Below are 21,818 nucleotides of genomic sequence, written 5' to 3'. Positions count from 1 at the left end.
TTCCAAGATGGGAGCACATACAGCCGGGGCTGCGCGGACACCTTTCCAGATTAACACTGGTAAATCCCTCTAGCATTTTGCAGTGGAAGTGCTGGTTTACTCTCATAAGAACATAAGAGAAGCCATGTTAGATCAGGCCAATGGCCCATCCAGTCCAACATTCTGTGTCACACAGCGGCCAAATATATATATATATACACACACACACACACTGTGGCTAATAGCCACTGATGGACCTCTGCTCCATATTTTTATCTAACCCCTTCTTGAAGGTGGCTATGCTTGTGGACGCCACCACCTCCTGTGGCAGTGAATTCCACATGTTAATCACCCTTTGGGTGAAGAAGTACTTCCTTTTATCCGTTTTAACCTGTCTGCTCAGCAATTTCATCAAATGCCCATGAGTTCTTGTATTGTGAGAAAGGGAGAAAAGTACTTCTTTCTCTACTTTCTCCATCCCATGCATTATCTTGTAAACTTCTATCGTCACCCCTCAGTCGACGTTTCTCCAAGCTAAAGAGCCCTAAGCGTTTCAACCTTTCTTCATAGGGAAGGTGTTCCAGCCCTTTAATCATTTTAGTTGCCCTTTTCTGAACTTTCTCCAATGCTATAATATCCTTTTTCAGGTGCGGCGACCAGAACTGCACACAGTACTCCAAATGAGACCGCACCATCGATTTATACAGAGGCATTATGATACTGGCTGATTTGTTTTCAATTCCCTTCCTAATAATTCCCAGCATGGCGTTGGCCTTTTTTATTGCAAACGCACACTGTCTTGACATTTTCAGTGAATTATCTACCACGACCCCAAGATCTCTCTCTTGGTCTGTCTCTGCCAGTTTACACCCCATCAACTTGTATTTGTAGCTGGGATTCTTGGCCCCAATGTGCATTACTTTGCACTTGGCCACATTGAACCGCATCTGCCACGTTGACGCCCACTCACCCAGCCTCAACAGATCCCTTTGGAGTTCCTCACAATCCTCTCTGGTTCTCACCACCCTGAACAATTTAGTGTCAAGAAGCCAGGAAGGTGCAGGCAGCGCAGAGAGGGATTCCCTCCTTCAGAAAAGAAGCCTTCAGACCCCTTTTCCAATTCAGAGATCTTCTTGAGCATGCTGCTGACTGGGATCGCACACCAGAGGGAGCGACAGTACAGCCTGAGAATACCATCCCAGGGCAGAATGTGGCCAAACGCCTCTATGGGGATTATACGGCTGCCAGGTTTGACTCAAGAAATATCTGGGGACTTTGGGGGAGGGGGATGGTGCCAGGAGCAAGGGTGTGACAAGCATAACTGAATTCCAAAGGGAGTTCTGGGCATCACATTTAAAGGGACTGCACTCCTTTTAAATGCCTTCCCTCCACTGGAAATAATGAAGGCTAGAGACATCTTCTTTCGGGGCTCATAGAAAAGGACCCCCTGGTCCCATCTTTTTGAAATTTGGAGAGTGTTTTGAGGAGAGGTACTGGGTGCTAGGTTGAAAATTTGGTGCCTCTATCTCAAAAAACAGCCCTCCTCCAGAGCCCCAGATACCTAGAGATCAATTCTCCATTATATCCTATGGGAATCGTTCTCCATAGGGTATAACCGAGTGCCCAGCAGACATTTCCCCCACACACACACCGCTTTCTGATGACCCTGAAGGGGGGGGGGGGCTTTAAACCGAGGGATCCCCTGCCCTCAACTGGGGATTGGCGACCCTACGGGATTAGTTCACGGAGTATGCAAAAAATAAGACAGCCAGCGCAGCGGACTAAGAGCTTCTCAGTAAGAACAATGAACCCTGCTGGGGTCTGTTTAAGTTTTAATAACACAATAAGCCCAGGCACAATCTAGAGAGTGGGGAAAGAAGCCCCCCGCCAGAATCTTGCCCGGGGAAGCCTCTGTCTCCTGCTGCTCCGTCCTCTTCCAGTCCCAGGCAAACGTATCTTCTCTCCCCTCCCTTCTTCCTGCTCAAGACCTGTTTGGGGAAACCCTCCACTCACCTCTCCTGCAGCCACGCAAAAGCCCCATTCTCCCCCGAAAAGAGGAAGCGGAGAGGCGCTGCTCAAGTCCATGCTCCCCCCCCCCTTTCTTTTACTAGTTCAAAGAAAAAAAGCCCCCTTCAATGATTGCAAAAGGCGAAGCTGACCTCTCTCGTGCTCGCAACGCCTGCTGGGAAAAGTAGTTCCTTGCAACAACTACATCGAAGTGGAAGAGCAGAAGCACACAGAAAGGTTTCTTCGCTCTGCGAAGGCTTCCAGATGTCACCTGGAAATCTTAGTCTCTTACAAGTGAGCTCCAAGGGCAATATTATTGCAATCCAGTTTCATGTACTATCTATCGTCCACTATATTTAGAAACGACAGAAATGTGTCAGAGGAAATAAAGGAGTGGGGGAGGGGAAATAGCTTCCAATTCCCAAACAAACGAAGATGATTGCTAACAAAAGGCCAAAACAGTTGGGCAGTCTGCCTTGCTAATTTCTCTGCATTTTAAAGTTTTTTTTCCCAGTTGCTAATTAGCAGATAGTTCGTGAGCAGCAAAAAGAAAATAGCTGCTTATCTGAGTCTGTTTCATAGACTGAATAAGTTACAAATCAGCATGTATTTATTCATTCATTCATTGGATCTATATCCCGCGCTCCTCACCGACGCAGGCTCAGCGCAGTGCGCAGCAATCAAACTAAAACAATAAAACAGATAAACATTACAATTTATCAAATTACGACAAGTTAAATGATTGTAATTAAATAATTTAAAACAATTTAAAACCGTTTTGGTGCTAGCACCATTAGTTACAGTGTGTTCGGCGATGTTGGGCATCCTCTTATACTATTGTTCAATTGAAGGCAAATTGAAATAGTGCAGTTTTCCAGGCCTTGAGGAACTGGGCAAGGTCCCGCAAGGCCCTTGCTTCTTCCGGAAGTTGGTTCCACCAGTAGATATTCATTGTGGAAAATACGGCATTACAAATACCCAAAAGCTCACATCATTATATTATGACCTCGACAATTAGCAGGTAGTGAAAAATTAATATATCACAAGAACGTGTTCTTTAAAAAAAAGAGAAAATGACAGAAAAAAAGAGCAGACGTGAGAGAGCTGGCATTCACAGTTTTCTCTCCATTAGTTCTATGCTGCTATCAGAAAGACAGGAAAAAAGCCACTGCCTACCAGCTAGAAGTAGTTCTACTCACAGTCTGTAGCCCATTGTCTGATGAAGCATGCATGCATTCAAAAGCTTACATTCTGAGGAAACCTTGGTCTTAAAGGTGCTACTGAAACTTAAGTTTGTTGGGGTTGAGAGATACTTTAGCAGAATTGTGTGGAGAGAACCACAAAGATAAACAAGCCAGGCACACGTTTTAGCTTAAGAATAAAGTAGTTTACTTTTACTATGAGGAAAGGGTAGACTGGGATTACTAGAAAACAAATAAGGACTCAATATCCTTTCTAGCTTCTAAGCTACATCTCAACTCTATGGAGTCCAAACTCTAACTGCATGGAGATCTGAGGGCTTTACACAAAGGGCAATAAAACTGACCAAATGGTTTCCCCTAGACCACCTCCCAAATATATGGATTAGCCAATTAGGGCTTTGCTTCAAAGGTCACTATACATATTGACACCTAGCCTGAGTGGGAAGTACATGCAAACATCCTCATTGGCTATACCTCTCACTGGCTAAGCATCAGCATGCATATGCATTCATTTAATTAACTCATGACAACAGGAAGTGAAATTGCAATAGAAAACCCAACAAAGTTACATATACATTTTCTTTCTATTTCTGTCTATTTTTGTTAATACTGAGCTATCTTTCCTGAACTACAATACATAACGAACAAAGCAGGAGTCAAGTTTTACCTTTAAGACCAACCAAGTTTTATTCAGAACGTAAGCTTTCGTGTGCTCTTTAAGCACACTTCATCAGACGAGGGGATCAGGTACTGTGCGCTGATATACATGCAGTTTGTTGCTTAAGAGTGCAAACTGGCTGTGGTCACATGGTAAAACAGTATGGCTTGGCCATTTGGTCTGGATAGCCATAAAAGGTAATAACGTTCCCTGCCAATTTGGTGTTTTTGCAAATGTAGGTAAATCACAGGACATGTATTTCCTAGTTGTAGGCCACGTAATTTGCTTAATCAATCTATACATTATAAACATCATTCTAGTCTGCCATTAGAAAACAAGAACACATAAAATGAAAATGGGTTAGGTATATGTAATGAGATAGCCAATATCCCTTACTTGAGTATGTCAATACAAAATATTATTCCGATACACTATTATAAAAGAGTAATAAATTGGAATACTGTGGATGTATAGCTATACTGAGAGTGGGTTTAGCATATATGAGATAAAAAACCAATATCCCTGTTCAGTCCTGGGGAGGTGTTTGTTCCAAGTTTCATAATAATTTGTAATTCAGCAGTTACTCTCTCCATTCTGTTCTTAAAGTTCCTTTACAGTAAAACTGCTACCTTGAGGTCACCCACTGAATACTTTGGAAGGTTAAAGTGTTCTCCCACAGATTTCTCAGAATAATGTTTTATATTGACTTACTCAATTAAGGGATATTGGCTATTTATCTCATTACATATACCTAACCCATTTTCATTTTATTTATTCTTGTTTTCTAATGGCAGACTAGAATGACATTTATAATGTACAGATTGATGCTGATAAGTACGTAAATTAGGTGGCCTACAACTAGGAAATACATGTCCTTCTGTGATTTACCTACATTTGCAAAAACACCAAGTGGCAGGGAACTTTATTATCTTTTATGGTTATCCAGACCAAATGGCCAAGCCACAGTTTTACCATATGACCACACTCAGTTTGCACTCTTAAGCAACAAACTGCATGTAATTCAGCGCACAATACCTGATCCCCTCGTCTGATGAAGTGTGCTTAGAAAGCACACGAAAGCTTACATTCTGAACAAAACTTGGTTGGTCTTAAAGGTACCATGTGACTCCTGCTTTGTTCAACTGCTTCAGACCAACACGGCTGCCCTTTTGGATCTATCTACAATACATAATAGCAGGGGTGGAATTCTAGCAGGAGTCCTTTGCATATTAGGCAACACAACCCTGATGCAGCCAGTCCTCCAAGAGCTTACAGTAGGCCCTGTACTAAGAGCCTTATAAGCTCTTGGAGGATTGGCTACGTCACGTGTGTTTGGCCTATGCAGAAGGGTTCCTGCAAAGCTCTGGTTTCTACCTTGTGTGAACTTTTTGATGTCTAGTTAGAACATTACTCAGCACTCTCTGGGGTTTCTAAACTCCAAGCATGTGTATCACTTCTCCCCTATGTGAACTTTGTTATGTCTAGTCACATCAGTCCTCCAAGTGAAACACTTTCCACACACCAAGCATTTGTATGGCTTCTCCCCTGTGTGAATCTTTTGATGTGACTTTAGACTGCACTTCAGAGAGAAGCACTTGCCACACTCCAAGCATTTATACAGCTTATCCCTTGTGTGAATCTTCCGATGTGCAGTTAGGCTGCTGTTGCGATAGAAGCACTTTCCACACTCCAAGCATTTATATGGCTTCTCCCCTGTGTGAACCTGTTGATGTTCAGTTAGGCGGTGCTTCTGAAAAAAGCACTTTTCACACTCCAAGCATTTATATGGCTTCTCTCCTGTGTGGATCTTTTGATGTGCAGTTAGGCTACCATTCTCAGAAAAGCACTTTCCACACTCCAAACATTTGTATGGCTTCTCTCCTGTATGCCTCTTTTGATGTGCACTTAGGTTTTGACTTCGAGAGAAGCGCTTTCCACACTCCATGCATTTAAATGGCTTCTCTCCTCTGTGAATCTTTTGATGTCCACTTAGGGTATCTCTACCAGAAAAGCACTTTCCACACTCCAAGCATTTATAGGGCTTCTCTCCTGTATGAACCTTTTGATGTCTATTCAGGTGGTTACTTGCAGAGAAACACTTTCCACACTCCAAGCATTTATAGGGCTTCTGTCCTGTGTGTCTCTTTTGATGTGCAGTTAAGTTTGCACTGTGACAGAAGGACTTTCCACATTCCAAGCATTTATACAATTTTACACCAGTATGAATATTTTGATGTTGCCTTAGGCTGTCTTTGCAAGAGAAGCACTTTCCGCACTCAAAGCATTTATGTGGCTTCTCCCCTGTGTGAACCTTTTGATGTTTAGTTAGGTCACCATACCGGGCAAAGCATTTTCCACACTCCAAGCATTTATATGGCTTTTCCCCTGTATGAATCTTTCGATGTGCATTTAGGTGTCCATTCTGATAAAAGCATTTCCCACACTCTAAGCATTTATATGGCTTCTCCCCTGTGTGACTCTTTTGATGTTGATTTAGGCTGCCATTTATAGAGAAGCACTTTCCACACTCCAAGCATTTATATGGCTTCTCCCCTGAATGATTCCTTTGGTGCACAGTTAGGCTCCAATTCTGAGAGAAGCACTTTCCACACTCCAAGCATTTATATGGCTTCTCCCCTGTGTGAACCTTTTGATGGCTAGTTAGGTTGCCATTCTGAGAGAAGGACTTTCCACACTCTAGGCATTTATACGGCTTCTCCCCTGTGTGAATCTTTTGATGGTGAGTTAATGCAGATCTCCACTGGAAACTCCTCCCACATTCCAAGCATTTATACCCTTTCCAGCATTCTGTAACATTCTCATATGCTTTAACACCAAATCTGCTTCTGAACCCTTCCGGATTTACAGCACCATTAGGCCTTCTCCTCCTCCTTCCTGGTTCATCTTGGGCTGAGACCTCAGGTTTATCTCTGCCCTGAAAAGCAACCAAATCCTTCCTTTTCTTCTCTCTTGTTTCGCTTTTCCTTCTGAGTTGTCCAACTTCTGCCTGCAGACTGTAGTCTTTTCCCACAAGGCTCCTTCCTGAGTCCTTCTCCCTCACCATTCCCCTCATTTCTCCCACTGCAAAAGAGAAACAGCAATCCAATAAGAAGAAAAAGGTACAAATACCAGTTATCAAACTTAGCAGTGACTAGTACTTTTTATAATGAGACCCTGGGGCCTGGAAAAACCTTCAGGATTATTAGCCGAGTTCTTGGATATCTTGGAAACAGAGAAATCGTGACTAAAACAACAGGGAGGGGGTTTCTTTCTTGTTTTGCAGACACTTGCTCTTCAGGTTGCATTAAATTTAATATTTTAACCAGTGTTGATTTGGGGAACAAGTAAACCAGAATTTTAAACAAAATGGTTTTTTTTAAACTTGAATTTTACTGATTTTTTTTAATAATATGGAAGGAATAAAACATGGAACCACTTGAATTCAGAGGCGGGGAAAATGGAGAGGCAAAATAGACATTTCTACAACTGGAAAATAACACAGCTTCCAGACAAATCTAGGGGGAAAGGACACTGTGGAGTTATAACCATCGTTCCCTCTATACTATGCTAGGGGGTGCTGGTGCACAAAATTTTAACAGCCAGCTCAGAAATTTCCACTTCTCCCCTAAAAGGAAGCATTGGAAACAATGAAAGATGGCGGCACTGTTCTGGGGCCCACAGAATTTGACCTCCTGGTCCAATCTTTTTGAATCTTTGGGAAGTTTTTGAAGAGAGGCATCAGCAGCTATGCTGCAAATTTGGTTCCTCTATCTCAAAAAGTCCCAACTCCACATCCCAGATACCCCAGATTGATTTCCCATTATAGCCCATAGGGCTCACTGACTAACATGGTCCCCATAAGCTAAAGTGGAGCTGGGGGGAGAGATTTTTTTTTTTTTGGCACACCCCTGTTATGCTTTTCAGTATGAATGATAAGCAGCCTTGAGTCACAAATCACAAGGAAAAGTGGGATATAGATAGTTGAACAAATAACTACTTTGGGCAGGCAGATAACATTTAAGCAACTTCCTGTTTGTTAGATTAGGCAGGGTTCCTACCAGGGCTCACTTTGTAGCAGGAGCTCCTTTGCATATCAGACCACACACCCCTGATATAGCTAATCTTCCAAGAGTTTACAGGGCTCTTCTTACAGGGCTACGGTAAGCTCTTGGAGTATTGGCTACATCAGGGGCGTGTGGCCTAATATGCAAAGGAGCTCCTGCTACAAAGTGTGCCCTGGTTCTGACAGTGATTGTTCCTCCTCTGTTATACCTGACCTGTCACGCTGGTGGTCATATTTAACTTAAAAAAAAAAGAAGAAGATTGCAAGAGCCTTCCCCCACACACACACCAAAGTGGAGGTATGTTTTCTGAGGCTCAGCACAGAGCAACAGTATGAGGCCAAGTCTACCAATACAGAGCAAAGCTAGACCTATTCTCCAGAGGCTAGTACTACCAATGTAGTGAAAAGGGGCCGGTAGAACTGTTTTCCAGAGGCCAGGTCTACCAATATAGTGGAAAGGGGCAGGCAGACTTGTTCATCAGAGGATAGGTCTACCGATATAGTGGAAAAGTGTGGGTGAAATTTGACTTGACTCAGTTTTCTCTCATAATATTTAAAGCACTCTTAAAATATAGTTTATAGTTCTTTATGCTTTCTTTCTCAGGGGCTTTGAGCTTCCCAAGTGTGGGAGCTCCGTTCTTTCCTTCTGACCAATGAAAGTGCGCCCTTTAATCAAAGAGGGTCAGAGGAAGACACCACCTTCTCCTTCCAGGATCATTACAGAAGGGGAAAAATCCTTACCCAGAGAGGCCACAGTCTCGTAATTTTCCTCCGTAACATCCCAGTAGAGTTTTCTCTGGCCTGCATCCAGAAGAGCCCATTCCTCTGCCGTGAAGGAAATGGCTACCTCGTCAAAAGACATGGGTGATCTCTGAAAGAGGAAAATATGGCCCAGAGGATCATCAATTCTTGTCCACGACTATTCAAGAAAGCAAGGAGGATTCCACTGGCCAGTCAGCTGATTAAGGAATGCAACAGGTCAAACTGATGATAAGGAAAATTGCATGGGCTTCTTTTTCAGCCTCTGACAAGTCTAATATACTGAAACTCTCCAAAATATATAAATTCAGCCGCTAACAAAGAATTGGGCTTCTCTTGGTTGAGACCAATTGAATGTGGAAGGGGAAATAAACTGTTTATTTAATTCATTTTTTAATTTTATTTTTGCAGGCTTATATTCTGCCCTTTCCCATAAACGGGCTCGGGGTAAATCACAACATGAATAACATGAATTAAAACCCAACAGAATAAAACCAACAATGCAGTAACATAAAAAAAAAACCAGAACAATACAGTAGAATACAAGATAGGCGATGAGGGCATAGTCTACAGATTAAAACAGATATCGGCCCAAAAGGTATAATAATCAGGTGGTAACAAGAGTAATAATAAGTCACAACAGGGGAGGCTAAGCAGACAAATGGAGAAAGGATGCCCGCTGCCTCAACCAAAGGTCTAGCCGAATAGCTCCATCTTACAGGTCCTTTGGAATGGTAACAAGTCAGGTAGGGCCTGGATCTCTGTAGGGAGCTGATTCCACCAGGCTGGGGCCAGGGCTGATCAGAAGGTGTTATGTGGCTGATTGCTGATTACAGCGATCTCTGGGGTTCATATGTTTAGCAGAAATTATACTGCCTTGCAAGTTAAACCCCATGAATATGCAGCAATTATGTTCTGAGGGAAAGTTTTGGCTTTAACAACATTTTCACGGCAGACTTTTTACGGGGTGGTTTGCCATTGCCTTCCCCAGTCATCTACACTTCCCGCCCCCGCCCAGTAAGCTGGGTACTCATTTGACCGACCTCGGAAGGATGGAAGGCTGAGTCAACCTCGAGCCGGCTACCTGAAAACCCAGTTTCTGCTGGGGATCGAACTCAGGTCATGAGCAGAGCTTAGGACTGCAGCTCTGCAGCTTTAACACTCTGCGCCACGGGGATCTAGAGGTATGGGACTTAGTGATAAAAGACAAGCTGGCTACTCAGATATTACTGATGGAAAATCCTGAAATGGATAATTTTGTTGAAAAATGGTTTGTATTTTTTGAATATGTTAATTCTATTTGTCCAGAAGACTATAAAATACCACTCAAATATGCTGATCTTGAATTATATTAATGTACTGTGGATAAGTATATTGGATAACAGCTTATGTTGTATACAGTTTACCTCGAATGGAAGGCTACTATGTTTGGGTTAGGATTTTTATTTATTTATTTATTTAGTTTTTCTTCCTTTGTTGGTTTGTACTCAATGATAAAAGTTTCAACAAAAGTTGTCTTTATTAAAACAAATACTTCCATCCTAGGAGCAAAATATGGCCAAATATGTCTTTGAGGGTTAGCCCATGGAGAACACAACAAACAAGACTGCAAGTGCAGCGAGCTATGGGAGCCAGTAGGGAAAGACAATGAACCGTCCTGGATCAGAGAGGGGTCTGTCTAGCTGACAAGAATAAAAAGAAGCCCAGGATGGTTTTAGAAAACACATCCATGTGAGTGAAAATACAAGTCCCCACCTCCATCCCCTCTGCAGAGGTCTGACCCAGAAGCCTCTAACTCAATTCTCCCTCTTCCTCCTCCACTCCCCTTCACACATGCTTTCTCTCCCTCCCCTCTTAGTCCCCAGGAGCTGATGATGAAATCCTAAACTCACCTTTCCTGAAGACGTGCACAAGCCAAATTCTCCCTCCAGTGGAGGGAAACAAGAAAAAAGAGGCGCCCGGTAGAACTTCATATCCCATACAGTTCCTTCTCCTTCTCGAGGTAAAAACACCCCCTCAACACCTAGAAAGCACAGGACTGAAGTCTCTGGTGCTTGCAAGTCCTTCTGTGAAATGTAGTCCCCTGCAGCAGAAACACCCAAAAGAAAGTTTTAAAAGCTTAACTATTTTGAAACGTGGAACAGAAGGTTTCTTTGCTCTGCTTTTTTTGTCGGGGGGGAGCCTCTTGTGTATATGAATAATAAATAATCTTACTTCTTTAATCAACCCCCCTGCTTCAGTGACCTCTGTCCTCTTCAGGCTCAATACAAAACTTTCCTCAGAACAGCAATCCATAGCATTTCCACTTGCTACCCTAAGAGTTCTGGGAACTGAGGGGAAGCCTTATACCACAAGACGTAAAAGGAAAGTGTCCAACTGTGTTCATAAATACGAGGGCCAAACGAAGATGCCACCCCCTCCCTTCTCTTCTGCGTTTACCATAAAAGTGTGGAAAGAGCCTTACATAGAGAGGCCACGGTCTCATAATTTTCCTCTGTCACTTCCCAGAAGACTTTTCTTTGTCTTCCATCCAGCAGAGCCCATTCCTCCTCCGTGAAGGACACGGCTACCTCCTCAAAGGACACTGGGGATCTCTGAAAGGGTAAAAAATGGTCCAGTTGAACATCTATTCCTCAGTCTGAGCTTCAAAGGAAAGAAAGACACCATTGCCCACACCATTGATTAAAACAATGCAATACAACAAACTGAAAGTCTCGAAGAAATGTAAGTTCAGAAAAATCACACAAAACTGAGGCTTTTTTTTTTTTTAATGCACTTTTTATCTTTGATACGCCAATAAAGGTCAGTCAGCCTGTCTGTTAAAACTGGGGCTTTTCTTGATAAAACCCCTCAATTGACTGTGTTAGCCAAATGGGCCCTTAGTGTCTGGTGTGCCAATGCCCACTGATGAGCACACCTGGGAGATTCCAGAAGTAGAAACCACTTTATTGCAACAAGAGAGACCCTGGCAGCAAAACCCAAGGACTGCACCCAAGCACAAAGGCATCAGCTTTTCAGAGACTGACGTAAACAACTTCTAGACGTGCACAGGTGTCTACAAAGTAGAAGCTTCCTTTATATCTATATAAGCATGTTCACCAAACATGCACTTATTTTGTCCTCATTTACAAATGCCCAGATGTCTCCCGAGCTTTGCAAAGCAACCACTTCCTTTTTGAAGACGACCCCTTTTGCTTTATCGGCTCTGATGTAGAGCATCTGGTCCCATTACCCACTTCCCCACCGATGTTCCCTCTAAGCAGCAGAATCTTGTGAGCAAAAATTCTACTTTGTGAGCTCCTGGCATTAAAGTTGTGAGCTCCTGCATCAATTAGCGTGCTCTGGGGTCATCCTTCCTGAGGATATACACACACACACATCTAGATACACTGTAGCTAATAGCTACTGATGGACCTCTGCTCCATATTTTTATCTAACCCCCCTCTTGAAGCTGTCTATGCTTGAAGCCGCCACCACCTCCTGTGGCAGTGAATTCCACATGTAAATCACCCTTTGGGTGAAGAAGTACTTCGTTTCAACCTGACTGCTCAGCAATTTCATTGAACGCCTACGAGTTCTTGTATTGTGAGAAAGGGAGAAAAGTACTTCTTTCTCAACCTTCTCCATCCCATGCATATACTATGCTATACTTCACATTTAACCCCACAAACATATTAACATCAATGTTCCCTCTATGCTGCAGAGTCTTGGGAGCAAAAATTCTGCTTTGGGAGCTGCTGGCATTAAAGTTGTGAGCTGCTGCATCAATTAAGTGTGCTTTGGGGTCATCCTTCCTGAGCTAAGACAAAAAATGCGTGAACTGGAGGCTAAAAATCTGTGAGCTAGCTCACGCTAACTCAGCTTAGAGGGAACACTGATTAACATCTTGATTTTGGGGGGGCAGAGGCAGTTCATGTTACTTTAAGGTTTACATCCAGCTCTTCAGGGGTCATTTTTAGAATAACAGGTGGTGGCGCTCATCTAGGGATTGTTATGCAGCTGTACCTGCTACTCAACAGACAAGGTAGGTAGGTGGGGAGGAAGTGGACATCAGAAAGGTTCAGGAGCTGTGCTCCTGTGAGCTCCTGCTAAATTCAAGGCCTGCAGCTCTATAAAAATAAACCGGCCAAATAAAGCTCAGCATATATCTGTTTCTATATTTTTCCTAACAAACTCCAGGCCAGCTCATTCCAAGCTGGGCAATCTTCAGGGTTTGGCAGGCGAGAGAACCTCCAGCCCAAAAGGGCTGCCTCAGAGACCTTTCCCGATTAACAACAGAAAACCCCTCTTGTATTTTGCAGTGGAAAGGATGGTTTACTCCAGAGAAGCCAGGAGGCTGGAGGCAGCGCAGAGAGGGAGGGCGGAGTTGGATTCCCTCCTTCAGAAAAGAAACTTTAGGACACTTTTTCCGTTCAGACATCTTCTCTTGAGGATGACGCTGGCTGGGATGGCACGCCAGAGAAAGCAAGTCTACAATGAAGGGTTGCCAAGTCCAATTCAAGAAATATCTGGGGATTTTGGGGGCGGAGTCTGGCAGGCCTGTAGCACCCTCTGGGGCCCAGAAGGCCCAGCCTCCTTGTGGATTTTATGGGCCCCCTCCCCAAGCCTTGGCTCCCCCCTCACCCTCGGGACCCCTCATCCCAGTCACCTCAGCACACAAAGCAGGTAGCTCTCCTCTGAAGCACTCTGAGCAGAGTTGGGTGGGTGGGCAGATTCCAAAAGCTGGGTGGGTAGGTGGGCAGCCAGCCCCACCCCTTGCTCCCAGCAGCCCTTAGTGTCACCATGAAGAGCTGGGGGCTCCATGTGCTTCCTTTTTTCATCACCATGAGCTTGAATGGTAAGTTCTTGGGGGGTGGGAGGAGAGGCCCCTAGACTGCACAGGCTGCAAGGGCAGCTAGAGTCCTTTGGGGGGAGGGGGGGAGGGAGGGAGGAGGGCAGCCAGGACATGTCTCCCCAGCCAGTGTGTACAAGCCGCACACGTTCCCTGCTGCTCCTGGTTGGGGAAGGGCACAGGAAAGCAGGGAAATGACAAGGGAGCACAGAGATACAAATCAGCCTTCCTTTGAACTTCAGAATTGGAAGTTGGTCACTGCAGGCTGAGCTCCAGGAAAGATAGAAGGGGAATCGGCGCTTACATGCAATTTAAATCACACTGGAGGAGGGAGAGAGAGGGGCGGCCCCCACCCTCTCCAGCTTCTTGCTCTCACCCCCATGGTCCCCCCTCCTACGGCCCCCCCATCTGTGACTCTTAACTACAGGGCCGGAGCCAGGAGACATTGGTGGTGGAGCCAGGAAAAAGGTTGTGACAAGCACAATTGAACTCCAAGGGGAGTTCTGGCTGTCACATTTAAAGGGACCGCACACCTTTTAAGCATCTTCCCTCCATTAGAAAAAATGAAGGATGGGGCACCTTTATTTGGGGGCTGATAAAATTGGACCCCCTGGTCCAATCCTTTTGAAACGTGGAGGGCGTTTTGATGAGAGGCATTGGATGTTATGCTGCAAAATTGGTGCCTCTACCTCAAAAAACAGCTCCCATACAGCCCCAGATACCTGCAGATCAATTCTCCATTATGCCCTATGGGAATCACTCTCCACAGGGAATAATGGAGTTCCCAGCAGGCATTGCCTCCCCCCGCCCCGCTTTCTGATAACCCTGAAGCAGGGGAAAGGTCTCCAAACCAGGGGATCCCCTGCCCCTACTTGGGGATTGGAAACCTACATTGAAGATGGCATCACAAGAGCAGAACGTATCCAAAAACGCCTCAACAGGGATTAGCCTGGGAGGCGTGCAAAAAATAACACAGCCAGTGCAGCCAACTAAGGGGATCCCAGGAAGAACGGACAATGAACTCCGCTGGATCCGACTGGGGGTCCATCTAGGTCAGGGGTGGCCAAATTTGCACAACGTAAGCACCACAAAGAATAAATATCAGATATTGGAGAGCCGCAAGATGTGAACATCAGATGTTTGAGGGAAGGAAGGAAAATAGATGGGGGAGGAAGTTAGATGTGGAAGAATGCAAGGCAAATAGATGGGGGAAGGAGAGGTGGAACAAAAGCAACGTTAACTTTAAATGCATTCTCCACGCCACTGGCAAATGCCTTCTCCATCCCAGCCAGTGGGGTGGTGGAGTCTTTGAGAGCCACACAATATGTATGAAAGAGCCACATATGGCTCCCAAGCCACAGTTTGGCCACCCCTGATCTAGGTTTTAATAACATAACAGGCCCAGGCTGGTTGCAGGGAACACATCCTAGTGGGTGGAAAAAGAAGGGGGCACCCCCCCCCTCGCAGAGATCTTGCCCGGGGAAACCTCTATCTTCTGCTGCTCCGACCTCTTCCTGTCCCCCATGCAAACGTCTTTTCTCTCCCCTCCCAGGTCCTGTTTTGGGAAACCCTCAACTCACTTTCCTTGCAGCCGTGCAAAAGCCCCATTGTCCCCCCAGCCGGGGGAAAAGAGAAAGCGGAGAGGCGTTGCTGAACTCCATCCCTCCACGTTTCTTTTCCTTGTTCAATGGAAAACCTCCCCCCCCCTCCCTTCAATGGTCGGAAAAGGCATGGTTGACCTTACCCGTGCTCGAAACGCCTGTTGGGAAATGTAGTTTCCTGCAACAACCAGACCAACATAGAAGAACTAAAGATGTAAAATTTCCGGAAATTTTAAACTCGGGGAAAAAAACCGGTTTTTTCCAGGAAAAAACTGAAATTTTCGGGAAAATTGAAAAAAAAAAGCTACATTAGCACTTCTTTTTTCTTTTCCAGGTTGAAAGTCATTCTGGTACCTTAAAAAGTGAAGGCAGAAAAGGGCAACTAGAATGATTAAAGGGTTGGAACACTTTCTCTATGAAGAAAGGTTGAAACACTTGGGGCTCTTTAGCTTGGAGAAACTTCAGCTGCGGGGTGACATGATAGAGGTTTACAAAATTATGCATGGGATGGAGAAAGTAGAGAAAGAAGTACGTACTTTTCTTCCTTTCTCACAATACAAGAACTTGTGGGCATTCGATGAAATTGCTGAGCAGTCAGGTTAAAACGGATGAAAGAAAGTACTTCTTCACCCAAAGGGTGATTAACATGTGGAATTCACTGCCACAGTAGGTGGTGGTGGCTACAAGCATAGCCTGCTTCAAGAGGGGGTTAGATAAAAATATGGAGCAGAGGTCCATCAATGGCTATTAGCCACAGTGTGTATATATATATAATTTTTTTTTTGCCACCGTGTGACACTGTTGGACTGGATGGGCCATTGGCCTGATCCAACATGGCTTCTCTTATGTGCAAACACCAGTCATTTCCGACTCTGGGGTGACGTTAGCAATGTTTTCATGGCAGACTTTTTACGGGGTGGTTTGCTTTAGGAACATAAAATATGACTATGGACAATTTTACTTGGCATGAAATTATCACAACTAGCATATTAAAAATATAGTGTATCCAAACAGTTATTACAAACAGAATTTACTTTTTAAATAATATTTATTTGTAATTGTAACAAATGGAGCAACACTTTCCTGAACTGTTTACTAGTTTATGTGGAACAGACAAAAAACCTCCACAAAACAATTTTTAAAAATCCAGACATAACCATTATTCATATTTTCTCTCCACAGTATTAAATAAAAATAAACAACTCATTCTCATAAAAAGAGGGGGGAGGTGTATAGAAGGGAGTGTAGGACTAAGTTTCAATGAATGGGCACGACCTAGGACTTGCCTGTCCTCAGTGCACAGAAATTGGAATAATCTGATACCACATATATTTTTTAGAAATTATTTGGGAAATATTTGAACACCTTGTCTTAAAATATTTTTATCATGATAAAATAAAACAGTCCATAATCAAGTTCTTTTCTTTTTTTTCAATTTTTCCAATTTTTCAGAAAAAAACAAAAAAGGCTTTAGGAAAAAATGGGGGGGGGGGAAGGGGTTTTTTCGGTTTTTTTCCAGGCCACATCTCTATGAAGAACAGAAATGGCTGTGTGGTAGTGTTGCCAGCTTCCAGGTGGTTGTTGTGAACAACAGAATTGTAACCGTGAACACAAAATAACTGATAAATGCTTATATGCTTTATACACGGTTTAGATTCTATTTTGTAAATATACAGAGCGCATACACCTGTTGTTTAGGGTTGCCAAGTCCAATTCAAGAAATTTCTGGGGACTTTGGGGGTGCAGCCAGAAGACATTGGGGTGGAGCAAGCAGCAAGGTTGTGACAAGCAGAATTGAACTCCAAAGGATTTAAAGGGACAGCACACCTTTTAAATGCCTTCCTCCATTGGAAATAATGAAGGATAGGGGCACCTTGTTTTCGGGCTCATAGAATTGGACCCCCTCGTATCAATCTTTTTTTAAACTTGGACGGTGTTCTGAGGAGAGTCATCGGAGGTTATGATACAAATTTGGTGCCTCTTCCTCAAAAAACAGCCCCCCCATAGCCACAGATCAATTCTCCAGTACACCCTTTGAGAATCAGTCTCCACAGGGAATAATGGAGTACCCAGCAGACATTTCCCTCCCCCACCACATACTTTCTGCTGACCCTGAAGTGGGGGGAGGGCCTCCAAACTTGGGAATCCCCTGCCCCCACCTAGGAATTGGCAACCCTATTTCAAAAGTCCACAAATAATTCCAAAGAACCCATAGTTCACTAAAGAAGGCAAATAGTCTACTCTGAATAAGTGGGAGTCTTCATTTACACTTGTAATTTTCAATTAAAGGCAAACGGTCTTTGTTTGCATTCTGAGTTTTCAATAGTATATATTTTACAGTTCAGAAGTCTGATTATTCTCTTCAGAGGTGTCAAACGTATGGGCCGCAGGCCAGAACCGGCCCTCCCTGATCTCTAATCGGCCCTCGAGGAAGGAAGAGGGGACAGGGTAAAAGCTGAAACAGCCCAGAACACCCTGGAACAGGCATTAAACAACCTAGAGTGACACAAAAAACACTGGGATGCATTACAGACACTTGAGAATAGAAATTTTGGAAAGGTAAAAATGGAACTCTCACATCTTTATTAACCCATTCCAAGCCAAAATGCCTCCGGAACAACCCAGTACAGGCCAGAATGGGCATGAAACAACCTAGACTTCTTCCATTGGATTAGTAATTTATGATAGACAGGGCTTTTTTTGAGCAGGAACACACAGGAATGCAGTACTGGCTGGTATGGTGTCAGGGGGTGTGGCCTAATATGCAAATAAATTCCTGCTGGGCTTTTTTTACAAAAGCCCCGTGTGCCATAAGGGGGTGTGGCCTAATATGCAAATGAGTTCCTGCTGGGGGTTTTTCTACCAAAAAAGCCCTGATGTTAGCTATAACCATGTGGTGTAATATATTTATACGAATACAACTGTTGAATTTGTGTTTCTTCCACGGTAATTTATGGAGTGTATGATTTCAGTATTTTGATACTGTGCTCCTTTAAAGTGTTGAGTCTGTATTGGTTGAAAGCATGGCTATTGTAGACTAGTGTCTACAAGGCAGTGCCAGATTAAACCCTGTGGAGGCCCCTAGGCAGCCAAAATCTTGGGGCCCCCCTTACAAATTATCTCAAAGTCAGAGCTCCCACCCCACCACCCATGGCCCCCACTGCAGCCTGCAGGCGCCTTCTCAAAAGCCCCTTTGACAAAGCTTTGGGGGAGAGGTGGAGAGAGGCAAACTTGGTGATGACGCAAGCAGCAGCCTCATCAGGCAAATAGGGCAAAGAGTGGCTCAGTTAGAATCACAGAATCATAGAGTTGGAAGGGACCTCCAGGGTCATCTAGTCCAACCCCCTGCACAATGCAGGAAACCCACAAATACCTACCCCAAATTCACAGGATCTTCATCGCTGTCAGATGGCCATCTAACCTCTGTTTAAAAACCTCCAAGGAAGGAGAGCCCACCACCTCTCGAGGAAGCCTGTTCCACTGAGGAATCGCTCTAACGGTCAGGAAGTTCTTCCTAATGTTGAGCCAGAAGCTCTTTTGATTTAATTTCAACCCATTAGTTCTGGTCCTACCTTCCGGGGCCAGAGAAAACAATTCCACACCATCCTCTATATGACTATATAGTTGCTGGCTGCGTGTGCACGCTCTGAGGGCTGCAAGCAGGGAGGAGACTGGAGGGGGGAGAGGGAAAGCTGGCCCGGGGCCCCTAAAGGCATGGGGGCTCTCCTTGGCCTAATTGTTAGTCTGGCCCTAGGGAGATGGACAGAAAGAAGAGAAATGGGGACAGTGACGGCTCTCGTCCAGGGCAGTTCCAAACTACACTCAATGCGGGCAGACATGTAAATAAGCACACAATAAAGGGGGGGGGGGGAGGTTTTACTGAAGTAATTCAGCAAAAGTTATAAAAAAGGCATATTAATCAGTGGCGGCAGGAAAATGGACAAAAACAGTAAAGCTAAAACTAGCCACCTTTTATGAGAGGCTCAACCCAGTGCAGTTGGTTCTTGAAGCAAAGAGTCCTGGAGCAAAATTCAAGTGTCTTCTTAGCAGCAATGAGGTGTCGGGAGAAATAGCGAAGGAAAAGGGAACTCTGACTCTCATGAACCTTACTTACTGAAAACTGCGGGCCATAACGTTGTGACCTCCTCAGTCAACCCTTCGGCAGGATTCATGGAATTTAACAGAGTGCAAGCAAGTTCTCCGTTCCCCCTTCCATACCAGATTCTTAGCTGAACTATGTCAGTTAATCAGAAGGTCTGAGTGGATCGCAGTGACAAGTATCTGTCACTGGGCGGTCAAACCCCAAACAAAGTCAGAGGACGCTGAAGTTAGCTGGAACAGAGTGGAAAAACCTTTTCTGATGCCATCTGCCTTGGCGGCTACTTGCTGGCAAGGTCAGCCGCTTGAACTGGTTTTCTACATGCTAACTATGACCCTAGGGTGGCCAATCCCCAGGTGGGGGCAGGGGATCCTGCTGGGGTTTAGATATACCATTAGCAGAGTAACGTGGAGAGAACCACGAATAACAGCCAGGCACACGGTTTAGCTTAAGAAACAAAGTAGTTTACTTTACTAATGAGGAAAAGGTTGACTGGGATTTCTAGAAAACAAAGAAGGATTCAATATCCTCTCTAGCTTCTAGGCTACATCTCGACTCTCTCGAGTCTTAACTTCAACTGCTGTGGAGATCCAAGGGCTTAACACAAAGGGCAATAAAACTGACCAAATGGTTTCCCTTAGACCATCACCCAAATATATGGATTAGCCTATTAGGGCTCTCCCTCAGCGGTCACTATGCATGTTGACACCTAGCCTTGGCGGGAAGTACGTGCACACATTCTCTTTGGCTCTACCTACTCACTTGCTAAACATCAGCATGCATATGCAAACACTTCATTAACTCATGACAACAGGAAGTGAAATTGCATCAGAAACCCAACAGATCCCCTGGTTTGGAGGCCCTCCCCCCGCTTCAGGGTAATCAGAAAGTGGGGAAAGGGGAGGGAAAAGTCTGCTGGGCACTCATGATTCCTAAGGAGACTAATTCCCATAGAAAATAATGGAGAATTTATCCACAGATATCTGGGGCTCTGGGGGCCCTGTTTTTTGAGGTAGAGGCACCAAATGTTCAGTATAGTATCCAGTGGCTCTCCTCAAAATAATCCCTAAGTTTCAAAAAGATTGGACAAGGGGGTTCAATTCTATGAGCCCCCAAAGAAGGTGCTCCTATCCTTCATTATTTCCTATGGAAGGATTTAAAAGATGTGCGGTCCCTTGAAATGTGATGGCCAAAAGTCTCTTTGGAGTTCAATTATGCTTGTCACACCCTTGCTCCTGGCTTCACCCCAATGTCTCCTGGCTCCACCCCCAAAGTCCCCAGATATTTCTTGAATTGGACTTGGCAACCCTATACGATCCAGAGGCTCTTCCCGTATGAATCTGGTGGTATAAGGTAAGGCTTGAACTGTGACTTACCCGCTTTTCGCACTCCAAGCATTCGCATGGCTTTTACCCTATGTGAATCTTTTGATGTGCTGTTAGTAGATGACTGGGGAAGGCAATGGCAAATCACCCCGTAAAAAGTCTGCCGTGAAAACGTTGTGAAAGCAGCGTCACCCCAGAGTCGGAAACGACTGGTGCTTGCACAGGGGACCTTTCCTTTTCCTAGTTCACTCAGGGACTTTTTTTTGTAGCAGGGGCTCCTTTGCATATGAGGCCACACACCCCTGATGTAGCCAATCCTCCTGGAGCTTATAGTAAGCCCTGTATTAAGAGCCCTGTAAGGTCTTGGAGGATTGGCTACATCAGGGGTGTGCGGGGCCAGCTCAAACACTAGGCAAACTAGGCGGTTGCCTAGGGCACCAGGAGGGTGGGGGCACCAGATTGGGCTCCCTCCCCTCCCGGGGCCCCAGGCAAGCACCTACTTTGCCTGCCTCCTCTGCCCACTCCCGCTGCCTGCCCCTCCTTTCCCTTCCCTTTGACTTCCCCCCTCATGATCACAGTGCGCTGCGCCTGGACCCTGCTGGCCTTAACACGACGTGCATCTTATCTTTAGAAAGACGGTGCTGGAGAGGGTTTGGCTCCCCTTCCCTTCTGGTTCCAGAAATGCTGTGATCATGTGGGGGAGGAGGCAAAGGGAAGGAGGCACCGGGCCTTGGCACCCGGGGAGGGGGGGGGTGGCAGTGAAGGGGCGCCTGCCTGGTGTTCACATGCCCTTGGGCCGGCGCTGGGGGTGTGTGACCTAATATGCAAAGAAGTTCCTGCTACAAAAAAGCCCTGCGTTCACTACTGCAATGGATGCTCTTTCTACACTCCAGGAATTTATTTCCCCACTGTGTAAACCTTTTCATATGCAGTTAAGCTACCTTTCTCAGAGAAACTTCTTCCACACTTTAAGCATTTATATGGCTTCTCCAGTCAACTTTAGCGAGGTGTCAGTCAAACAAATTTTTCTGATGAAACAAAGTTTATTTAAGCTGAAAGTGAGAGCTACTTCACATGACAAGGCTCTTATCGGAACTAAGGATCAACGGCTACTTAAATGCAATTACATAATAGTTACATTCAAGCGCCATTTCTCCCGCTTGTATTTTCTCCTGGCCAAAGTTCATTCAAACTTATTCCCACCATAAAGTTGTCTTTAGGTGTACTTTCCCAAAACATCCAAGGTAGGGTTGCCAGGCCCAATTCAAGAAATATCTGGGGACCTTGGGGGTGG

General features: G+C 44.8%; 1 protein-coding gene across 1 annotated transcript in view; it reads right to left on the bottom strand.

Annotated features, from left to right (window-relative positions):
* LOC132571864 (zinc finger protein 91-like) overlaps positions 1–20,603 on the bottom strand; it is a 53,275-nt gene extending 32,672 nt beyond the window's left edge. The window contains exons 1-5 of the mRNA XM_060238657.1: positions 20,576–20,603; positions 15,244–15,278; positions 11,133–11,262; positions 10,561–10,751; positions 8,651–8,780 (exon numbers count right to left, since the gene is read on the bottom strand). Of these exons, the coding sequence (XP_060094640.1) occupies positions 8,651–8,780; positions 10,561–10,751; positions 11,133–11,262; positions 15,244–15,278; positions 20,576–20,603 (514 nt within the window). The remainder of the gene's footprint in view (positions 1–8,650; positions 8,781–10,560; positions 10,752–11,132; positions 11,263–15,243; positions 15,279–20,575) is intronic.
* Between the last annotated feature and the right edge of the window lie 1,215 nt (positions 20,604–21,818).

This window comes from Heteronotia binoei, chromosome 5, assembly GCF_032191835.1.
Source record: "Heteronotia binoei isolate CCM8104 ecotype False Entrance Well chromosome 5, APGP_CSIRO_Hbin_v1, whole genome shotgun sequence".
Classification (NCBI taxonomy): Eukaryota; Metazoa; Chordata; class Lepidosauria; order Squamata; family Gekkonidae; genus Heteronotia; species Heteronotia binoei.
The sequence above is the reverse complement of the archived record's forward strand: the minus strand, read 5'-3'. Positions and strand labels throughout refer to the sequence as shown.